This window comes from Lepus europaeus, chromosome 18, assembly GCF_033115175.1.
Source record: "Lepus europaeus isolate LE1 chromosome 18, mLepTim1.pri, whole genome shotgun sequence".
Taxonomy (NCBI): domain Eukaryota; kingdom Metazoa; phylum Chordata; class Mammalia; order Lagomorpha; family Leporidae; genus Lepus; species Lepus europaeus.
The window spans coordinates 38,542,901-38,565,718 of NC_084844.1; the positions used below are offsets into that span (position 1 = coordinate 38,542,901).

General features: G+C 46.2%; 1 protein-coding gene across 11 annotated transcripts in view; it reads right to left on the bottom strand.

Annotated features, from left to right (window-relative positions):
- Window positions 1–914: 914 nt before the first annotated feature.
- AP2B1 (adaptor related protein complex 2 subunit beta 1) overlaps window positions 915–22,818 on the bottom strand; it is a 159,778-nt gene continuing 137,874 nt past the window's right edge. For 5 of the 11 annotated variants that reach the window (XM_062175572.1, XM_062175570.1, XM_062175571.1 and 2 more), the window contains exons 18-21: window positions 21,136–21,220; window positions 19,654–19,740; window positions 10,153–10,307; window positions 6,570–6,822 (exon numbers count right to left, since the gene is read on the bottom strand). In XM_062175572.1, the coding sequence (XP_062031556.1) occupies window positions 6,727–6,822; window positions 10,153–10,307; window positions 19,654–19,740; window positions 21,136–21,220 (423 nt within the window). In that variant the 3' untranslated portion in view covers window positions 6,570–6,726. Of the gene's footprint in view, window positions 3,491–6,568; window positions 6,823–10,152; window positions 10,308–19,653; window positions 19,741–21,135; window positions 21,221–22,818 lie in introns of those variants that run through there. The other 6 variants (XM_062175575.1, XM_062175577.1, XM_062175568.1 and 3 more) reach the window with 3 other exon arrangements.

Sequence of the window (22,818 nt, forward strand, 5' to 3'; positions counted from 1 at the left end):
AGGCGGATGCTTAATCCACTAGGCCACAGTGCCGGCCTCCAAACTGACGTGAGCCAGCTAGATCTCAGAAAAGGTCTCTGTATCCTTCACCTCAACCCTCAATTAAGACCCCAACCCCACTCCTCCCCAATTGATAACCCTGTCAGTGTGGTTAACCGCAGCCCAGTAGCATGGAGACAACCAAGATGATCCTAGCAGCCAAGGGCACTCTGCCATGGAGCCCCAAGTAATAAAAGCATCTGCTGTTTCTGAGCAAGTGCTCAGTGCCAAGCGCTGTGCAAAGTGCTTTACCTGGGAGGTGCGGGGACTTGACTTGTCCGAGGGCAGCCTGGAGTCGGATCCCTCACTCCGGGCGGTCAGCTCCTCAGTGTGCCCAGCAACATAAGTACAGGCGAGTAGACTTGAACTCTCTGGGGAGCTTGCTTTAAAGCAGCCTTTTTTTTTTTTTGGGGGGGGGGGAGTGGCTTGGGAATATGCAGCTCCTGGGTCTAAGCGGGGACGCTTTTCTAAGGTGAGAGAGATGAGTGGACACCTGGGTAACAGGAACTGATGGGAGCCTCTGCTGTGCTCCTCCTGCCCTTGGGCCCTGCTGGCTGGCTGCCTGCCTTGAGTCAGAAAGAAGCTGCTGCCGCTCCGGCTGGTGCCCCTGGGAACACCTGCAGGCTCCATGAGCAGGCCCCGGCTGCTGGGAGATGCCTGCGGTGGCAGTCTGGGGCCTGGTCCACAGGAGTCTCCCTGAGGTACAGGGTTCTTCCTCAAGTCCATCTTGATTTCATCTGGTTAAGCCCCTGGGAGGGCCAGGGAAGTAAAGAACAGTTTTAAATGCTGCCTCGCTCCCCTGCCCACCTGTGCATCTGTGCCTTCACGCTACGGCGTCAGTTCTGGGAACACAGTCCAAGCCACAAACTGCTTTTTGTGTAAATGAATTTATTGACGAAGACACAAGGTCAAGCTCCCCCCACCCTTCCCTAAGAACAGACCCCAACAGGAACAGAAGAATCACAGGCATTCAGAGAGCTACATGTCCCCGTCCCCGCCCCATTTCTCCCAGAGTCCCACAGTTCACAACACAGGCACATGGATCAGGCTTGGGGGAGGACAGACACTCAGGGAACCTCTGACCAGCAAGAGTTCTGGGTGTGTGTGTGCTTCCCTTGCCCTCTGTACGACACCAGCTGACGTTACAAGGACACACTGAGGCAGAGGAGATGGGCACGCGGAGGGCAACCTTAGCCACACCTGGAGACCAAGGGGGAGCTGTGGAGAGCCCCTTTCAAGTGAAGCAGACTCCTTCCCTCCCTCTGCCCAGGGCGTGCTGGGAGGCAGCCTCCCCAGAAGGGAAGAGTTCAAGGACAGGCTCAGGTCAGCTGAGAACAGCAGCTGTTCCTCACCACTGGGGAGCCAGGAGAAGCCGTTTCCGGGGTTGAGGGGCACGTCCTGGTGCAGAACTGTATTCAGTCTGCTTACCCTGGCACTTACTCTTCCTGTGGGAGCTATGTTTGCTCTGAGCTGAGAACACTGTATCTGTCGTAGGAATCTTCTTTACTACTTGTGCCCAGCTGACGCCATGAATGAGTCTCAGTAAGGCTTTCCACCCTGTGCCTCGCCAGCCCACACCTCCCACACACAGCCCTGTGCCACCCTGTGCACACTCCCCATGTGCCTGAGCTGTGGTGAACGAGGGACACACTTCCTGGGCCTGGGCCCCAGCAAAGTAACGCTTAGAATTCTCAAGGTTAAGAAATCGCTTTGAGGAAGCTGCTCCTCCAAGCTGCAATTGCCATGAAGTGACTGGACGGGCCAGGTGTGACTCTCTGCTCTTGCTTTCCACAATTCCCCCAAGAACAGCATGAGGCCTCTGGACCTGGTGGGCCTCTGGTGTGCACAGGAGCAGCTAAGGGCAGTCCTGGTCACGGGCCCTGATGGCTGGGTACAGGGCAATGCAGCAGGCACCTCACAGGGAGAAGAGTGAGAACGCAGCAGGTTGGTGTTTGGGCGCGTGCCACTAAGCGTTCTTGGCTGAACCAGACCCAAGGTATTAAGGAGGGGCTTTGATACCCCTCAGTCTTTCCAAGGATGGCAAGAACCACCTGACCTCTGGGACGACTCTGATCTGCCTTGGAGCCCAAGAAATGTGAGTTAAAGAACAGGGAGCTGAAGGGATCAAGAGAATCTGTGACATCTCTAAGCTCACGTCATCTCTGGCCCCACCCTGCAGGAGCACATGGGCAACATGAGCTCCTCCTTCACCCTGGCAACTGGATTTACCTTCAGGTAACTGGAAAGACACTCTGCTGCCACTGCTGCCACTGAACAGAACACCAAAATCAGTATGAAGCAAGTCAAGGGCCACAAAGCAAGCACACGAAGACAGCAAAAAGCATGGCAGAGAACAGCAACTGGACACAAGCCTGAGTGAAAACACCATGTGGGGCGTGTCGCAGCTCCCCACTCAGCTCTGCTACTGAGCCCGCAGACCCGGCAATAACACCCCACTCGGCCTCCACTCTTCTCTGTAGGGCTGGATAAGTCATTACCGAAAGTCTGTTTTAACTGTGAAGCTGTGATGTGAGATCTGAGTGGGACCCAAGCAGCACAGGGGAGGGGTGGGGGCGGGCCTTCTGGCTCCTGCTCCCCACCTTTACTCACGTTCCCTCATCAGTGCCGTGACTGGGTCTGCCCAGGGAAGGAATGCAGTAACCGCCACTTGCTCTCAGCCTCTGTGCCGACGTCCTACATGTCCTGTACCCTGAAACATCATTCGAGGACCGCCGTTCTCAACTGTGGAGCGCTCAAGTGAGATGACAACTTGGGGCAGGAAGAAGTGTGAAGGCTCAGCCAAGGAAAAGGAGTTAGGAGAAAAAAGTGAAAATCCAAATGACAAAGGACGCAACTGCTCACGGGATGGGGCAGGGAAGGCAGTGTGCTCAATGGCGGTCAGCTGTCCTAACACTTTCCGCGGCTACAATGCTCCCTCAATTCCTCGTATATACAAAAATATAGAACAATAAAGTGCAGCGTATGTTTCAGTGACACTTTTCCTTGCTTTAATATTTGTTGTCATTTTCTGCTTTTGAAATGACCTCTCGATGACAAAATATCCAACTACACTCAAAAGAGGGTGTCAAAAAGCCAGCCATTGGCACAGCATGGAGAAGCCCACAGTAAGGACAGACAGCAGCAGCAGGTGGCGAGAGGAGGGAAGTGATTGAAGCAGTGGTTACAAATGACTGCAGGAAGCTAACACTATCCAACAGGTTGTGCCCTAATGCTAGCACAGGTTAGACTAGTCACTACCTTGGTGGGTGGCCTCAGTGTGTTTGGGTTCAGATTCTACACAGCAACACAATTTCTTCCAGTTAAGAGTTCTTGGCTTGCACCGATGACATGGTGACCAGGGTACTGGACCAGTTTATTAGTTTTTCAAAATGCTGTCATAAACCTGATAGATGTACTGAGAGACCTCAGGAGCTCTGCACTTCAGTGACAGCTGTTAGGAGGAAACAGAGGAAGAAGATTAGCATGGAGGTTGGCATTAACTCTAAAGGTATCCAAGCACTCAGTTCAAGACAGCACACATAGTGGGAGAGGTTTTATTACCAGAGTGGCCAAAAAAGACATGGTGTTTCCAGGACTGTGGGTCTTGGGATTCCAATGTAACAACTGTCAAGTTGTGCTGTGTTTCTACTTACACATTCTGTGTGGGTCTATGAGATTAGGAAATAATCCTTACTGAAGGCATCAAAGCCCCCTGTTGGGCAGACAACTGTTCTAATGCTATGCAAAGAGTTACAGGGATTATTACCAAACTCTTTAGCCATCTGGCTTAGTTCCTCTGGAGGATGGCTGTCTCAGTGCCAATTTCAGGAGGATGTACAATCAAGTAAAATATAAGCATGAGTTATGTAGGTCCAAGGTGCTAGTTCTTGCTATGTTACACTCAGGAGAGCATACACTCTTTTTTTTATAGGCAGAGTTAGAGAAAGAGACAGACAGAAAGGTCTTCCTTCCGTTGGTTCATCCCCCAAATGGCCGCCATGGCTAGCGCACTGGACCGATCCAAAGCCAGGAGCCAGGTGCTTTTCCTGGTCTCCCATGGGGTGCAGGGCCCAAGCACTTGGGCCATCCTCCACTGCACTCCCAGGCCACAGCAGAGAGCTAGACCGGAAGAGGAGCAGCCGGGACAGAATCCGGCACCCCAACTGGGACTAGAACCGGGGGTGCCGGCGCCACAGGCGGAGGATTAGGAGAGAAAAGATAAGAACTAACATAGAAGCCATTTATTTAGTATAAGCAGACAACATCCATATTAATAGCTTAACCTTTTATTTCCTGCCTCTTTATAGACAGGCAAATCAGATATTTTTCTTATTACCTTAACCCTCCACAACCATTTCCTCTTTCAGTGTCAATGATCATATTAAAAGATTTTAACCTTGAATACTGAGAATTTCACTTTGTATACAATAGACAAAATTTTACATCCAGATTTGGACTCCTTAATTACATTAAAATTATAAAATATTAAAAACATAACCCTGAACACAAAAGTATTCTAGAAGCAAAAAGTTTAATAATTTCTTTTTCTATTACTGAAATAATTGCTCATGTATTAGAAGAGATAAACAAGGCTGGCGCCGTGGCTCACTTGGCTAATCCTCTGTCTGTGGCACCGGCACCCTTGGTTCTAGTCCCAGTTGGGGCGCCGGGTACTATTCCCGGTTGCTCCTCTTCCAGTCCAGCTCTCTGCTGTGGCCCGGGAGGGCAGTGGAGGATGGTCCAGGTGCTTGGGTCCCTGCACCCACATGGGAGACCAGGAGGAGGCACCCGGCTCCTGGCTTCGTATCGGCACAGCACCGGCCACGGTGGCCATTAGGGAAGTAAACCAACAGAGGGAAGACCTTTCTCTTTGTCTCTCTCTCACTATCTGTAACTCTCTCTCTGTCTCTTTCTCTCTCTCGCTGTCTAACTCTGTCAAAAATAAATAAATAAATAAATAAATAAAAAAGAAGAGATCAACAAAAGTTATCCTTAGCCATCTATCACTATGAGGTTTTTATTTATTTTATTTAGAGATGTATGGAGAAGGAGGAGAGATCTTCCATCCACTAGTTCATTCCCCAACTGGCTGTGAACAGCCAGGACTGAGCCAGGCAGAAGCCAGGACACAGGAGCTTCATCCAGTCCAGGTCCCCTGCATGGGCCATCTTCCACTGCTTTTCCCAGGTCATCAGCAGGGATCTGGGTCAGAAGTGGAGCAGCTGGGACTTGAACTGGCATCCACATGGGATGTTGGTGTCATTGCAGATAGTGGCTTAACCTGCTATGCCACAATGCCAGTCCCACTATGAGATTTTTTAATTATTTTACCTCTCTATTATTTATTATTCTTTTAAAGAAACTCTGGACAGTTTAAAACACTATAAACGGTGAGACTATCTTTGGAAGAAAGGTCAAGATGATAGTGGCCAGCCCTAAATATCCTGGAAAATATCCTAAAAACTTACAAAAAATCCAAAGATGCTGCTTATTTATAGCTTTACTACTGTCTCCAAAACACTTTAAAAACTGATTTGTGGCCGGCGCCGTGGCTTAACAGGCTAATCCTCCGCCTTGCGGCGCCGGCACACCGGGTTCTAGTCCTGGTTGGGGTGCCGGATTCTATCCCAGTTGCCCCTCTTCCAGGCCAGCTCTCTGCTGTGGCCCGGGAAGGCAGTGGAGGATGGCCCAAGTCCTTGGGCCCTGCACCCGCATGGGAGACCAGGAGAAGCACCTGGCTCCTGGTTTCGGATCAGCACGATGTGCCGGCTGCAGTGGCCATTGGAGGGTGAACCAACGGCAAAAAGGAAGACCTTTCTCTCTGTTTCTCTCTCACTATCCACTCTGCCTGTCAAAAAACAAACAAACAAACAAACAAACAAAAAACTGATCTGTATGTCAGAAAGACAATTCTGACAAATGTAAAAGATCACAAACAACATCCAATTTAAGAATATAAATATAGGGTAGGTGTTGTGATACATAGTAAGTTAAACTGTCACTTGGATGCTTGCACCCCATGTCAGAGTGCCTGGAACTGAGTCCTGACTCTGCTTGCAATACAGCTTTCTGCTGATGTATCTGGGAGGCAGCAGATGATGGCTTAAGTACTTGGACCCCTGCCAGCCACGTGGGAGACCTGGATGGAGTTCCTGGTTCCTGGCTTTGGCTGGTCCAGGCTCCACTATTGCAGACATTTGAGGAATGAACTAGCAATGGAAGATTTTTTGGAGTCTCTGCATTTCAAATAAAATCTTTTTAAGAACGAATATAAATATATATAGAAAACAGCTCTCTACTTTGATCCAAGTTGCAGCTTTAGGCATTTCCTGGACTTTCAAACTCCCTATTGAGGCAATTCTTGTTCCTCCTCCTCTTCAGCCTCTTCACTGCCAATGTGGTAGGAAATTCTACTGGGAACATGTGGGCTTGGAAAAGGAGGAGAGGAAGAAGCTAAAAAGACAACAGTTTACGGGAGTTAACTCCAGATTAAAGAGGAATCTTCTCAGTCTTGCTCTCTTCAACGAGTCACCTCTCTTTCAAAATTGCCCTGTATATTTCACATATTTTTAATACCACCTGAAGTTCTACCAGTTGGAGATTCCTTTTTGTTGTTCATGAACAGTAGGACAATGCTTTCTAACAAAAGTCCAGACTGCCAAGCTGGCACTGGTGGGAGTCAGGGACTCACCAGGCCTCGATCCTTGAGTAGCCACAGCTACTTTCTGGAAGGATTTTTTCCCTCTCTCTGGTATCTTCAGTTCCTCCCATGAAGCTCCTCATCTGGTTTCAGAACCACTGCTTCAGTAAGGATCCCAGTGTGGCAGGGGAGCTCGAGTACAGGCCAATGTGAGTATGAATTCTGGAAGAGCTCCTGGAGCTCTGCTCACCTGCAAGCCCTCCAGGACCTGTGACAACATCTCAATCCCAAGTTCATTATTATGCCTGCATTTTTAGACATGTGCAGCAAAAATCTGGCACTCTTCTTAGGCTCCCCACCCTATTTCCAGCCTCTCTGTTTGGCCTGGCATACCTCCCAGCTCCACAATGGTACGTGGAGTAGCACACACAGCTTTTGTAAAGTCACATTTTTCAGAGACACTGTGGCTTTTCAGATAGGCATACCATTGATGGGCTAGGCAAGCAGTTCCACAGGTGTTCTAAAACAAAGATCTGAACCTCTTGATTTGTATGATTTTGTGGACTGTTCTGTGTCAAGTGAAGAGAGAGCACTTTGAGAGACCACCTCAAGATGCCTATGGTTAAGAGCTCACTGCATTATATCTTTTTTTTTTTTTTTTTTTTTTAAGGAAGACCTTTGTCTCTCTCTTTTTTTTTTTTTGACAGGCAGAGTGGACAGTGAGACAGAGAGAAAGGTCTTCCTTTGCCATTGGTTCACCCTCCAATGGCTGCCGCGGCTGGCGCACCATGCTGATCTGAAGGCAGTAGCCAGGTGCTTCTCCTGGTCTCCCATGCGGGTGCAGGGCCCAAGCACTTGGGCCATCCGCCACTGCACTCCCGGGCCACAGCAGAAAGCTGGCCTGGAAGAGGGGCAACCGAGACAGAATCCGGCGCCCCGACCAGGACTAGAATCCGGGGTGCCAGCGCTGCAGGCAGAAGATTAGTCTATTGAGCCGTGGCACCGGCCTCACTGTATTATATCTTACAACCGCATGTGAATCTACAGTGATCTGGAATGTTTGGTTTTTTAATAGACAGGGTAGGAAATGTCCTTCAGTGAGTGGAGAACCTGCGACAGATGCAGTGGACTACTACTTTGTCATAAGAAAAAAGACAAAGTGAACAACCTGGATAGAGCTCAAGGGTATTATGCTCAAAAATGAATCTTAATGAAGAATGGGATGTGAGATGGAGTAGGAGGTGGGACAGGAGTGGGGTGGGAGGGCAGGTATGGAGGGGGGGGGGGAAGAACCACTATATTCTTAAAGCTGTACCTATAAAATCTGTATTTATTAAATAAAATCTAAAAAACAAAAACAAAAACGAAAAATCAAAACAGAACAAAAAAATACCTCATTCAGAGCTCTCCCCATCTAACCCCTCTGGGTTGCCTTCCATTTCTTTCTCACATATATTCAGGAAACCTTTTCTATTTTATTTAAGGAGTACAAACTTCATGTGTTCCATATACATACATTTAGGAACACAGTGATTCTGCCCACCCTGACCTCCCTACTACCCACACTCCCAACCTTCTTGCTCCCTCGGCTATTCCTATTATTTTTCACAAAGATCTATTTTCGGTTACCTTTGTACTCATAAGATTAACCCTACACTAAGTAAAGGGTTCAACAAATAGCATGAAGATTAAAAACAACAACAACAACAAGAAACCGCTGTTCTTCAACAGTCAAGTTAAGGACTGTTCAAAATCATTACATCTCAAAGTGTCAATTTCGCTTCTACTGATCACCTTTCAGGTGCTCTACTGCTTAGCACAGATTAGGGAGAAGATAGGGTATCTGTCTTTTTGGGACTGGCTTATTTAACTAAGTGTGATAGTTTCTAGTTGCATCTGTTTTGTTACAAACGACAGGATTTCTTTTTTTTTTTTTCCTCTTGACCACTGTGTGGTATTCCATGGTGTATATATATACATGTATTCCATGGTATATATATACCATGATTTCCCTGTCCAGTCTTCAGCTGATAGACATCTAGGTTGATTCCATATCTTAGCTACTGTGAATTGAGCTGCAATAAACATGGATTTACAGATAAAAAAAAAAGGGGTATTATTCTGAGTGCAAAGAACAATCTCAAAATGGTTGCGTAAATTTAATTTATATAACATTCTCAACATGACACAATTACAAGCGGTTAGTGCTTGGTTGAGAGATAGCAACAGGGAGTTTCATTGTGCTTATGGAACAGTGTTCTGTGGTGTGGCTATGCAATCTATACCTGTGAGAAGATGTTATGGTGTCACATTCTAATCAACCCTAAAAAAGGAGTAATATAAAAACTGGTGAAATTTGAATAAGATCTGTAGTTTACTTCCCCATATTGTACCAATATCTATTTCATAGTTTAAAAAAAGTAGTATGGCTGTCTAAGACAGTTATCAATGAGGAAAACTGCATGAAAGATACTAGGCGTTACAGAGAGGCTGAGGCAGGGAGAAAGAGAAAGAGAGAGAGAGGTCTTCCATCCGCTGGTTCACTCCCCAGATGGCCACAATGGCCAGAGTTGCACCGATCTGAAGCCAGGAGCCAGGAGCTTCTTCAGGGTTTTCCACATGGGTGCAGGGGCCCAAGATCTTAGGCCGTCTTACACAGCTTTCCCTGGCCATAGCAGAGAGCTGGATCAGAAGAGGGGCAGCCAGGACTCAAACTGGTGCCCATACGGGATGCTGGCACTGTAGGCGGTGGCTTTACCCACGATGCCACAGTGCTGGCCCTTTCTTTTACTTTTCAAAATGCAGATGCCAAGCAGTATCCTATAGCAAGATCAGATTTTACAATAGCAAATAAACCAGTACTTAGAGTATCAATCTCTGCTGTTTAACACTGCAATTGCTTCTGCCCTCTAAGTACTGACAGTTTTTACTTTAGTTCAGTGTGGTACTGAAGAAAGTTTTCAAACCAAACTCCCTTTAGAGGTTGCCAAAGGCTTGTTCTATTCTGCCTTACCTTTCATAACAAGTATTTCAAGTCATACATGCTGCTGAAAAAGATGCCTCTGTTTATGACTCTGATATTCTTATGTCACAAACTCCAAGAGCAGGAATGGTCTTGAAATCAGCTATGTGAACACTTTTCTCAGCTGTTTGTTACAGCACCACATACACAGGTAAGTACTGACACTGAGGATGAAAGTGCCAAATTCCACGTGCATCTCTTTATATACCATGAGGAGTCACGGCTTCGTGGCACTCCTGGCCGTCAGACGCCTGGCGCCTGTTGGATGGGGCAGACACTGCAGAAAGATCTTCTGCTGAGGCAATGTGGGACTTCTTTACTGACTGACTGTCTCAGATATTTACGTTCTGAGCACTTTCTTGAGGTCTTCCCAGGTTGCTAAGAAAAAGAATTCAAAGAGCTCTTACCTCCCTACTCTTATCCATGTCACCCATACTCAGAAAGGCCTTACCGTATAATTGGGGTTTCCGGGCTGGATACGTAGTTCAGCCAAAATCCAAATGCCATTAGTGAGCTTCAGGGATTGGTACAGCATGTCCTGCCCTTCCACATTCCTCTTGGCAATGGTATAAACATTGTTGTTCTGCAACTTGCTGGAAACAGTGTCTAGAAAATCAGAGTCAAAACCCAATACCTTCAATTAACATCTCAGATAAATGCATGCCAGCTCTCTTCTGACATCCTACTGAGTCACGTGTGCTTGAGTCCCTGCACGTATTTCAGGAAGCACTTCTCCCACACACCAGCGAAAGGTAAAGAACAGGCTCATAAGGTGCCTGTTAGATTCCCAGACAGAAAACTGAACAAGGTACAACTACAACGATGCAGTGTGGGAGTTACCTGTGGAGATCACCAACTACATGGGTGCAATAAGCTAGAAGGACAGAAACACTCTGATCCACTCACTACTATCTCACTGTGAGCCTCCTGCACCTCAACAGGCAGGGTCAGAAAAGAACACAGAGGGGCAGACGTTCCCGCAAGTCAAATTTATTTACTTGGATGTTAAAATTTCTTTTTTAGATTATTTATTTATTTGAAAGTCAGAGTTACACAGAGAGAGAAGAGGCAGAGAGAGACAGACAGACAGACAGAGAGGTCTTCCATTCGATGGTTCACTCCCCAATTGGCCACAATGGCCAGAGCTGTGCCAGTCCGAAGCCAAGAGCCAGGAGCTTCTTCCGGGTCTCCCATGTGGGTGCAGGGGCCCAAGGGCTTGGGCCGTATTACATAGCTTTCCCAGGCCAAAGCAGAGAGCTGGATTGGAAGTGGAGTAGCCAGGTCTCGAACCGGCACCCATATGGGATGCCGGCGTCACAGAACTGCACACCCCCCAAATTTTTTTTTTTCCGAAAACAAGCAAGGCTTTAGCCTTTAGAGAATACCACAATTCCAAATTAATAATCAAACAGTCTCAACAAAAAAACAAAGTTGTGCAAAGGGGATTTCTGCTAAGCCATGAAATCCCTAAAATGCAGATGCTGGTCACAAGGAAGTCATCACAGTCACCAACTCAGAGTAAGAACAGGATCAAGGAGACAGAATGTTCTGGAATTGAAGGTCATCTGCATCTCTTTGTGACATGTTATAGCATCAGAGAGAGAGAGAGACACTTTTTTTTTTTTTAAACAGGCAGAGTGGACAGTGAGAGAGAGGTCTTCCTTTGCCATTGGTTCACCCTCCAACGGCCGCCGCGGCCGGCGCACTGTGCTGATCCGAAGCCAGGAGCCAGGTGCTTATCCTGGTCTCCTACGGGGTGCAGGGCCCAAGCACTTGGGCCATCCTCCACTGCCTTCCCTGGCCATAGCAAAGAGCTGGCCTGGAAGAGGGGTAACCGGGACAGAATCCGGTGCCCCAACCGGGACTAGAACCCGGTGTGCCGGCGCTGCCAGGTGGAGGATTAGCCTATTGAGCCACGGCGCCGGCCGAGAGAGAGAGACACTGTAACAGAGATGATAAACATTGCTTTGCTGTTTATTATGTGTTTCTGATGAGAATTCAAATTATTCATGTCTACTTTAGGAACTACATTGTCCTCACATAAAAATCTGCCATAGTCCATTGTGCTCTCTAGGAAAAGGTTGCCATGATGGATGGTTTTCTGTCCTTTAAATGTAGGTTCTCTGCGCGTAGTGATCCTGGAATACAATGGGTGCCTGTCACCAGTTTCTGTTTAGAGCCTCTTGACTTAGGTGATAGAGATGGAAATTTTAACATTACAGGCATTAAAAATCATCTACTTGGGGCTGGTGCCATGGCATACCCAATAAAGCTGCAACCTGCAGCAATAGCATCCCATATGGGTGTCGGTTCCAGTCCTGGCTGTTCTACTTCTGATCTGGTTCCCTGCTAATGTCTCCCTGGGAGAGCAGGGGAAGATGGCCCATGTTCTTGGGCCCCTGCACCCATGTGCGAGACCTGGAATAATCTCCTGACTCCTGGCTTTGGATAGACCCAGCTCTGGCTACTGTGGCCATTTGGGAAGTAAACCAGTGGATGGAAGATTCTCTTGCTCTGTCTCCTTCTTTCAAATAAAAAACAAACAAACAAAAAAATCCCATCTATTTGGATATGTTCTGCTTTTGGAGGGAGTTCTTGCCCTGATGCCTTTCTCCCAACATTCAAACCAGTAACAACCCAGGGGAAGAGACATAAGGCCTCATTTATTAAATATTTTTGACTACCTCCATTACTTAACTTTTCCCCCTTTATTTCCATGGTTTTCATGAATACCAAGTAGAGTAGTTATAGCTTAAGAACTGGTTCTATTTGAAGAGTCAAAGGGTGTTATCTCAGGGTAGTTATATGCAACACTGCTGGAGGGAGTGGCCTGTGGGGTGGTCAGCCAGTTCTGGTTGTCACTCTGGTCTCCACAATGAAAGGCTCTTGCAGCTAAGATCAGGTTGCTAGGCAATGTCTAGCTGGAGTTTGACTAACTTCTTTTGACAGAATTGTGTTTACATAGGAGCTTGCTCTAAGTTGTAAGAGCCACTCCTAACTTTCAGGGTTCTTGCCCATTTCCTAGAACAGAACACACATAGAGTAGGAGCCTTCACTGAAGAGCCACCTGGTGGCACAGGCACAAACATGTTGCAGACTATACACACAGGCCCAGATTCCTACAGACTTCATTATTTTATCACTTCTTTAAGAGAAGACAGGCTAAAAAACAGACTGTTTCTCTCTCCTTCTAGATCTAGAAAACAAAGCAAACATCCAGGCAGAATAAAAATTGAATGGCTACATCTTTATTTATTTATTTATTTTTGACAGGCAGAGTGGACAGTGAGAGAGAGAGAGACAGAGAGAAAGGTCTTCCTTTTTGTCATTGGTTCACTCTCCAATGGCCGCTGCGGCCAGCACATCTCGCTGATCCGAAGCCAGGAGCCAGGTGCTTCTCCTGGTCTCCCATGCGGGTGCAGGGCCCAAGCACTTGGGCCATCCTCCACTGCCTTCCCAGGCCACAGCAGAGAGCTGGCCTGGAAGAGGGGCAACCGGGATAGAATCCGGTGCCCCAACCGGGACTAGAACCCGGTGTGCCGGCGCCGCAAGGCGGAGGATTAGCCTGTTAAGCCACGGCACTGGCCGTATTTGTTAATATTTTCATCAGAAACCCAAGTCTGCTCCTATCAAATAGTGCTCTAGTGATTTCTACCAGAAGACTGATGGACAGAAGGTTCTATAACACAAATCAATATGAGCTAGTTTTTACACATTTGAGATATTAGGTTTGAGTTTGAGGATTTAGAAACTGCAAAATGATCAGACTCTGCTAAATGTACTAAGAACAGTGACAGCAGGCATTTGGCATGGTGGTTAAGACTCCACTTGGTATGCTTTCATCCTGTATCAGAGTATCTGGTTTTGAGTGCTGGCTCTGCTCTCAAATCTTGCTTCCTGCTAATATACACCCTGAGAAGTAGCAGGTGATGGCTCAGTGGTTGGGTCCCTATCACACACATGGGAGATCTAGAGTGAGTTCCCAGCTCCCAGCTTTGGTTCCAGTCTGGGGCTGTTGCAAATGTCTGAGGAGGCAGCAGACTGAAAAATAGAGTGGCACTGGGAGCCAGATGTAACATGGCTTCCCAGACAGACCGGGAAAGTATCATGTTCTTTTGTTCATCTGTTCTCCCCTTCCACATCTGAACTCCTGGGAAACAGAATGGAAGCTTGCAGATATAAGACTCTAAGAATGAAAATGTAATGTTAATTGTTTCAGTGTGTGTTGATGATATCATCTGAATTATAAAACACTGAGATCTTCCCACAAAGCACAGATCAAAAAAAGATGGTTAAATGTGGTTACACTTGCTTCAAGATGTGATTTTTTCTGTCTGGTTCATTTGCCTCCTTCTGCTCGTTTGGCTCTTGTAGTCTGGGGCCTGAACTCTTAAGAGTGTATGGTATGGATGTGGTCTTTCTTCCGTCTTTTTCCTTTGGCTAAGGACATACCTCTTCCAGCAGCAGTAAGGATGAAGAGGGCACCGGGACTACAGAGTAGGAAAGGGGGAAGTTGTATTTGGGGGCTCTGTGGGGTATTATTAGCAAGTTCAAAACCACTATTACTGCTGAAAAGCAGGCAAATTTTTGGTAAGTGAAGGTTGAGAAAGGGCTTACTTTCTTCTTAAAGATCACTATGGCCAGGGTTAGGCCAGGCTGAAGCCAAGCATTTCATTCAGGTGTCCCACATGGGCGGCAGAGGGGACTGAAGTACCTGGGCCCTCTTCTACTGCTTTCCCAGATGTATTAGTGGGGGGCAGGATCAGAAGTGGAGCAGCCAGGACTTAAATCGGCACTCCTATGGGATGCCAGTGTTGCTTATTAACCCTCTGCACCACAACACCAATTCCAGAATTTACGTTTTTTAAATGTTCCAAAGGATGGGGAAGCCACAACCAAAGAAACAGAACTCACCCTTACCTAGTCCCCAGGCCTAAAGGAAAAGCTGTGTCTCATCTGAGTGCCTAACGAGTGAAAATGTCTCCGAGTTTTCCAGAGTCATAACAGACACTTAAAACACAGGTTTATGGTGGGTATTTGGCACAGCAATGAGAAGCTGCTTGAGACACCTGCATCCCACATTGGCATGCTTGGTTCGAATGCCAATTCTACCCCAATTCCAGCTTCTTCCTAATGTTCACTCTGGGAGACAGCAGATGATGCTTAAGTAGTTGGGTCCCTGCCACTTATGTGGGAGACCCAGATTGAGCTCCTGGCTTCTGGCTTTGGCTTGGCCCAGTCCCAGCTGTTCTGGCCATTTGGACAGTGAACCAGAGGACAGAAGACTTCCGTCTTTGAGCCTTTTAGAAAAAGATTTATTTATTTGAGAGGCAGAGTTACAGACAGAGAGAGGGAGACAGAAACAGAGAGATCTTCCACCTGCTGGTTCACTTTCCAAATGGCCAAAATGGCCAGAGCTGGGCTGATCCAAAGCTAGGAGCCAGGAACTTCTTCTAGGTCTCCCACATGGGTACAGGGCCCCAAGCACTTGGACCATCTTCCACTGCTTTTCCAAGACATTAGTTGGGAGCTGGATTGGAAGAGGAGCAGCCAGGACATGAATCAGTGCCCATATGGGATGCCAGTGCCAGAGGTGGAGGCTTAACCTACTATGCCACTGAGCCGGCCCCAATACATAAAAATTCTAAAGCCTAATAGATTTGCACAACTGCTTGTCACAAAGATTTTCTTTCTGGATATATCAGGAGATGTAGCCACTTCTTGTGATTCCAGATGTATACTAACCCACATGCACCTGTAATGGTTAGGTACAAAATAGATTCACATAGATCCTCTGATATGGATAGAAATTATCAGTGATAGGAAGCAGAGGGTCCTATCCATTTGTACCTTTCTGGCCCAACATTTCCTAGTATTTACACAACTAGTGGCATGACAAACACCCCTATCATATATACCTTTTTATTAAGAGCTGATTAATTATTAAGACTTTGGAAGAGGGCTTGTTTCCTCTCTACAAAGAGATGGAAGAGCAAATGTAAAAGCTCAGTGTTTGGTTGCTAAGTCCTTTAAGCCTGTGACTTCTTGTAGCCCTGAGCATTCACTCCATCTGTCGAATATCTACGCTAGCACAGAAAAGCTATTTAAAGTGTTGGTGCTATTGTGATTAGGGCAGATCAGCTGGAAAGGATGGTATTTTTAGCTCTCAGCTAGACCCAGGGTGTTGAATCAGAAGGCACTAAACCGGAAAATGCTCATGTTAATAGAGCCCTCAAAGCTGGAAGGAAATGTACAGGCTAGGCCACTCCAGACCTTGGAGTGCGGTCAAAGGAAAAACTAGAAAGGATTAATTACAGGAAGTGGTCTTAGCAAGATTAGTGTGGGAAAATGGTGGCCTTGGGCTCCTGGAGACAATGAAATGGCTGTTTCCCCCATTGTACATGTGCTGTAGTGCTGTAAGAGCAGTGTGTCAGCAGAAAACTGATTCACTGGTATTTGGAATACTTAAGGCAAGGAGGGACTGGCATGATGCCATGGTTAAACTCATCAAAAACTGAATTTGCTCTGAGAAACTACCGGAGTACACAGCCCCACTGGGATAAAGGCCAGATATTTCTTCTGTGGCAAGATCACAAAAATATACCAAGGTGCAATAAGGGTTCAGAACTCCAGCCTGGAAGCAGAGAGATCTTTTCTTCCTATTATTTTGGCAGGCCAGACTAAAGATCTGTCGCCCAAACTTCCATTTTCTTTTTCATAAAAAGTATAACCTTTTCATACAGGACCAGAGGGAAACCAATCCTGCTTTCCAATAACTCTGGCCCTTCCCTATTTGCCAGAGTTTCCCAGGCTACCTTCAAGGAACACTGGCATTCCAAAAGATGTTAGAAACAAGTACTTAGTGGTTTTGTCTAGTACTTAAGATGCTAGTTAGGCCGGTGCCGTGGCTCCCTAGGCTAATCCTCTGCCTGTGGCGCCGGCACCCCGGGGTTCTAGTCCCAGTTGGGGCGCCGGATTCTATCCTGGTTGCTCCTCTTCCAGTCTAGCTCTCTGCTGTGGCCGGGGAAGGCAGTGGAGGATAGCCCAAGTGCTGGGGCCCTGCACCTGCATGGGAGACCAGGAGGAAGCACCTGGCTCCTGGCTTTGGATCAGCGCAGCACAATGGCCATAGCACGATGGCTGTGGTGGCCATTTGAGGGGTGAACCAATAGAAAAGGAAGACCTTTCTCTCTGTCTCTCTCTCTCACTGTCTAACTCTGCCTGCCAAAAAAAAAAAAAAAAAAAAAAAAAAGATGCTAGTTAAAAGAAATCCCTTGGTCCCATATCAAAGTACCTGGGTTCAATTCCTGGTTCCAGCTCCCAATTCTGCTTCTTCCCAATGCAGACCTGGGAAGCAGCAGTGAAGGTTCAGGTAGATTGGTTCCTGCCATTCATATGGGAGACCAGGATTAAGCTTCTGGCTCCTGGCTGCAGCCCAGGGCCCAGCCCTAGCAGTTATGGGCATTTGGGGAATGAACCAGGGAATGAAAGTTCTCTTTCAAATAAATAAATAAGCAGATATTTAAAAAATAAGCAAAAATTTTAAAATAAGCACTTTGTGTTTTTGAATCACTCAAATTCATTTAAGACTGAATTATCCATGTTTCTTCAAGATTTTTAGTGTGCTAACCTGTAAAGGTAATAACTTCTTTTTTTTTTTTTTTTAAAGATTTATTTATCGATTTGAAAGTCAGAGTTACAGAGAGGCAGAGGCAGAGAGAGAGGGGTCTTTCATCTGCTGCTTCACTCCCCAATTGGCTGCAATGGCTTTAGCTGCGCTGATACAAAGCCAGGAGCTTCTTTTGGGTCTCCTATGCGGGTGCAGGGACCCAAGGACTTGGGCCAGCTTCTACTGCTTTTCCAGGCCATAGCAGAGAGCTGGACAGCAAGTGGAGGAGCCCACATGGGATGCCAGCACTGCAGGCGGTGGTTTTACCCACTACGCCACAGTGCCGGCCCCTAAAGGTAACTTCGAAGAGGCCTATCACCTGCTGTATTTTTCAATTTTAATAGACCACAGAATCCCTCTCCCCTTTCTTTCGAGGGTCAAGTATTCTTTTCAAATGATGCCATGTGACCAACAACAACGAGACTGTCACCAGGGGCCTGGTCTTTTGCAGGTTGGTACAGAGGCTGCTTTAACAAGATCTACTCTGGTTCTCACCTTTAACCACTGTGGACTCTGCATTTGAGGGCTTCCTGAAGAATAGCCTCTACTGTGCAAAGCTGCCCAATGTCCTGAACTCACCAAATGAGGTCATGGTAGCTGAGCAGCGAGCCTCGAAAACAGGAACAGTTAACACTGTCATCTACTTAAGAGGATGGAACAAATGAAAGAATCAACAAACTACTTTGTTTGGATGGAAACTACAGAAGACTCTCTCCTGAAATACCTCTCTAAGGGCTCAGAAGATATTAATGATTATCAGGGACAAACTTTTTTTGAAGTTTCTGTATTCAAAGATGCCAGTCTGTCTTTCTGATTTCTGAGGGATCAAGCAGGGCTTCAGCCTCCTCCAAGTCTGAGAGTGCCCACAGGACTCCCACATTTGAAAGAGGTATCCCGAGGAGAGGCTGATCACTATTTCCAGCTACATTTCAAAAGCCCTGTAGGGAAAGACTTGTCTGAACACAGAAGATGAATAAAACACAGAGCCCCCCAAAACCTAAAGTTAAAAACCAAAGTGGAGATAAGGCAGGAGTGGTTTTCTCCTGCTTTTGCACTGCCTTACTACCTCTTGTCCCCAGCGCCAAGCTCCAGTTGCAATGACAGGATGGCAGTGTGCTGAAAACTCCTTATGAGAACCACCAAGCCGGCACCGCAGCTCAATAGGCTAATCCTCCGCCTGTGGCGCCGGCACACCGGGTTCTAGTCCCGGTCGGGGCACTGGATTCTGTCCCGGTTGCCCCTCTTCCAGGCCAGCTCTCTGCTGTGGCCCGGGTGTGCAGTGGAGGATGGCCCAAGTGCTTGGGTCCTGCACCCGCATGGGAGACCAGGAGAAGCACCTGGCTCCTGGCTTCGGATCAGCGTGGTACGCCGGCCGTAGCGTGCAGGTCGCAGCAGCCATTGGAGGGTGAACCAACGGCAAAAGAAGACCTTTCTCTCTGTCTGTCTCTCACTGTCCACTCTGCCTGTCAGAAAAAAAAAAAAAAAAAAAAAAGAGAACCGCCAAAGTACTTACAAGGAGGAGGAAATGATGCACAAAGGAGGAAAGAGGTACTGTCCAATTATTATAACTCACCTTCATCCAAACCACAAAGCCTTGTACGAATCTCTAGGGAGAGAGACATACAGGCAGGCAGACAGACAGACAGACATACCCAGAAACAAAGGCAGAAGGAATCTGAACAGCTAGGGCTCCTTACACCCCAGAGGAACACTGCAGGTAAACAAAACCCCAGGGACTAAAAGTGGCTTTTCTTCTCTGGGGTTAACCCCTGTTTGTGTTCTAATATAGTAATAACATTTACTACAAAAGAGTCTGGGACTTTTTAACAATAATTTAAGAGGTTAGAATCATCACATGAAAGTTAACACATGGCAGCAAAGAAAAATGTTATCGCCAAGCCCAACTACAACACATTCTTTAAATATAAACATAGGATTCTATATACAGGGACTCAGAGTCATCTTTCCTCCACTATCAAACACTGAACGAGAAGAGGAAACAGTCCTTTTAACTCTTAGGAGACCGCGTCTCTTCAAATGCTACTTCAATTACTTGATGCCTAGGAAGTCTAAGTAATATGATTAATATATCTTTCACCTACTGCAGAACTGGGCAGACAGATGCATTCTAGTATGTTTCCTAAATCTGTTAGTTTGTAAGTAATCTAGCACCATACATCAACACATTTCAAGTTTTTAAATACAACCACTTTAGAAACATCCTGGTAGGATGTAGAAAGAAGAGGTTAAAAAATGAAAATAAAATTTAGAGATATTACTCACCAGCATTTAAATGACATTCCTTAATCTGAAACTGAAGTTCATTTTCATTGGGAATATCCTTCCATGTTGCAAGGAACACCTGGCGTTCTGTATGGGAAAGCAGAGGAGAAGGAAGGATGTGCACAGTCTGTCAGCATTCTCATTTCTGATGCCCTGTACCATTTCTCCTTTGCCATGCTGGCTCCTGCAATACAGCTAGCAGCAAGCTGGGACTGGAGTCCTTCTCAGCTGTGCAGAGGTACTACATCCCAGCTGATTAACCCCTCATCAACAGCACTAAGATACACTAGAAAAGAGCTTCTGGGCATCTGTCTTGCCTATCCAAAGAGCCATTGTGAGAATCAAATCAATTAAGTGCCAATATAATTTAATATATGCCAATATGAGCTAGTTTTATTAGATGGTGGTTTCACAAGTAAGGGAAAAGAGTAATGTCAACAGCCATCTGGAAAGTATTAATGGTTTATTCAAAATTATTGAATTCTGGGGCAGGCTTTTAACTCAGCAATTAAGACATCTAGGTCCATAATGGACTGCCTGGGTTCAATTCCCATCTTCTGCTAACACAGACCTGGTAGGCAGCAAGTGATGACTCAAGTAGTTGGGTCCCTGCCACCCATGTGGGAGACTTGATTTGAGTTCCTGGCTCCCCAAAATCTGGCCAGTCATTGCCAGATTTTGGGGAGTGACCCAATGAATAGGAGCTCTCTGTCTCTGCTTCTTAAAATAAACTAATTAAAAAATTGAATTCTTATCTTGAGGGATTATTATAGGTCTAAGGGTTAAATTTATCTGTTTTATCTCATTTGTCACCATAAGAATGGTTTCCCAAAAAAGCAACTTTCCCATGGTCACACACCTAATAAATGGCAGAGTGGAGGGGCTGGTGTTGTAGTGCAGATTAAGCCACCTGTGACACCAGCATCCCATATGAGCACTGGTTCAAGTCCAAGCTGCTCCACTTCTGATCCAGTTCCCTCCTAATACACTTGGGAAAGCAGTGGAAGATGGCCTGAGTGCTTGGGCTTCTGCATCCATGTGGGACACCCAGACGGAGTTAAACGTTCCTGGCTTCAGCCATTTGGGGAGTAAAATAGCAGATAGAAGGTGCCTCTCTCTCTCTCTCCCTCTACGTACCTCTCTGTAACTCTGCCTGCCTTTCAAGTAAAAAAACAAATCTTAAAAATAAAAAAAAAAAAAAAAAAGCAAGCTGAGTTGAGGTTCAAATCCATATTTACCTGTCCCCAAACCGTAAAAGTTAGCATCTGTATGGTGAGATGACGACTGTGATTTAGAGACTAATGGCAGAGAGAATAACTGTGACTCAAGTCGGATATATATTGAGCAATTATTAGAGCTTCAGAATATACTGACCTTTTATTTTTTTGAACATCAAAATAGCTTGTACTTCTGGACCTGTGCTCTGACATTCAGAGGAAGGGCAAAGGTGTACTTGGCAGAGGGACAGAAGGACACACTTACCCATTTTGCCATCTTCTACAAAAAGCACATTGAGTGGGATGAGGCAGCTGAAGTAGAAAACATCAATATTGTTTTTCACAGCAACCTGCCAGGAAAACAACAAGGGAAAATGAGGGCATCCCAAGAAACCAGCTATGAGGGAAAGAACAGTTAGGTATCTAGAAACATACTTTCCCGTTGCTTCCTCTTTCAGCCAGAGCAGGCCTCCCTAAATCAAGACACACTGGTCTTTACGCCACAAGGCACATCCCTGCTTACTCCACTGTCATGGAACTATGACAGCTTGCAACTCAATCTCTCTCCAGAAGGGCTGTCTTTAAGCCACAATTCCTATACCCAGAACAACTTCTTCAGTTATTTTTCACTTTTCTGGTTATTTGTAGTAGCAGATACCACTTACTAAGTACCTGTTAATGATATTTCTAATCCTCATTATAACCATCCAGAACATAGTAAGCATCATTTCTCTCTTGTTTTACAAATAAGGAAAAAGAAAGACTAGGTAACATTCATGGTCACGTCACTAGTACAAAGAAGAACCAGGACTCAAGCTCAAATGTGTCTCACCTTAAACCTTGATTCTTTTCCTCTCCTTAACTAGTGCCATACTATCTCTTTATCTTTTTTTAAATGAAAATGGTTTCTTTTATAAAATCTTATTTCCTAGGGCCTATGGCTGTAAAAAGCATGTTGGGTCAAACATCGGTGAGCCTGATAATTGGAGAAGGAACGGCCTTTAAGCCAAAAATGAGTTTTTTTTTTTTTTTTTAATTTTTTGACAGGCAGAGTGGACAGTGAGAAAGGTCTTCCTTTTTGCTGTTGGTTCACCCTCCAATGGCTGCCACGGTAGGCACGCTGCGGCCGGCGCACCGCGCTGATCCCATGGCAGGAGCCAGGTGCTTCTCCTGGTCTCCCATGGGGTGCAGGGCCCAAGCACTTGGGCCATCCTCCACTGCACTCCCTGGCCACAGCAGAGAGCTGGCCTGGAAGAGGGGCAACCGGGACAGGACGGTGCCCCGACCGGGACTAGAACCCGGTGTGCCGGCGCCACAAGGCGGAGGATTAGCCTATTGAGCCGCGGCGCGGCGAGTTTTCTTCTTATAGTACAAACTTGTAGGCTGTAATTTTCTACCAGATCTGCCCAACTCAGAGCATGCTGTTTCTTGAAAAGCTACAATAAATGCTTTTATTTGGGGCAACACTGATTGGTATATGCGGTCAGGAAGGGACAGATTCTATTACAGCAGATTTTAAGACCAATATACTGTAAGATGAGAGAGTGGGACAAGAATTGCTCTAAACCACCACCTCTCACTGGTTTCTGTCACTAGTGCCTCTCCTACCTATGCTCTTAGCACCACAAGGGAACATTTCTTTGGACAAATTCTGTGATCAGTAACCATGCATGTATCTCTTTCATTTTGCTCTAAAAAGATAAAGGAAAAACAGTGGTTGTTTAATACCACCACTCTCTCCCCCACCTTTACTGTAAATGTCTACACATCCACGGCACACCATTTCTTCACCAAAACTTTGGCTATAGAGATCCAAATATCCTCTTTCTGAAGCATTTTGTCCTTTTACATTTATTATCAACTCATTGTTCTGATTTTAAAGTACTTTTATTTCGTCCTCCATAATTGCTTGGTCTTTCTGTTTTCTATCTCAGCAGAATCCACCCAA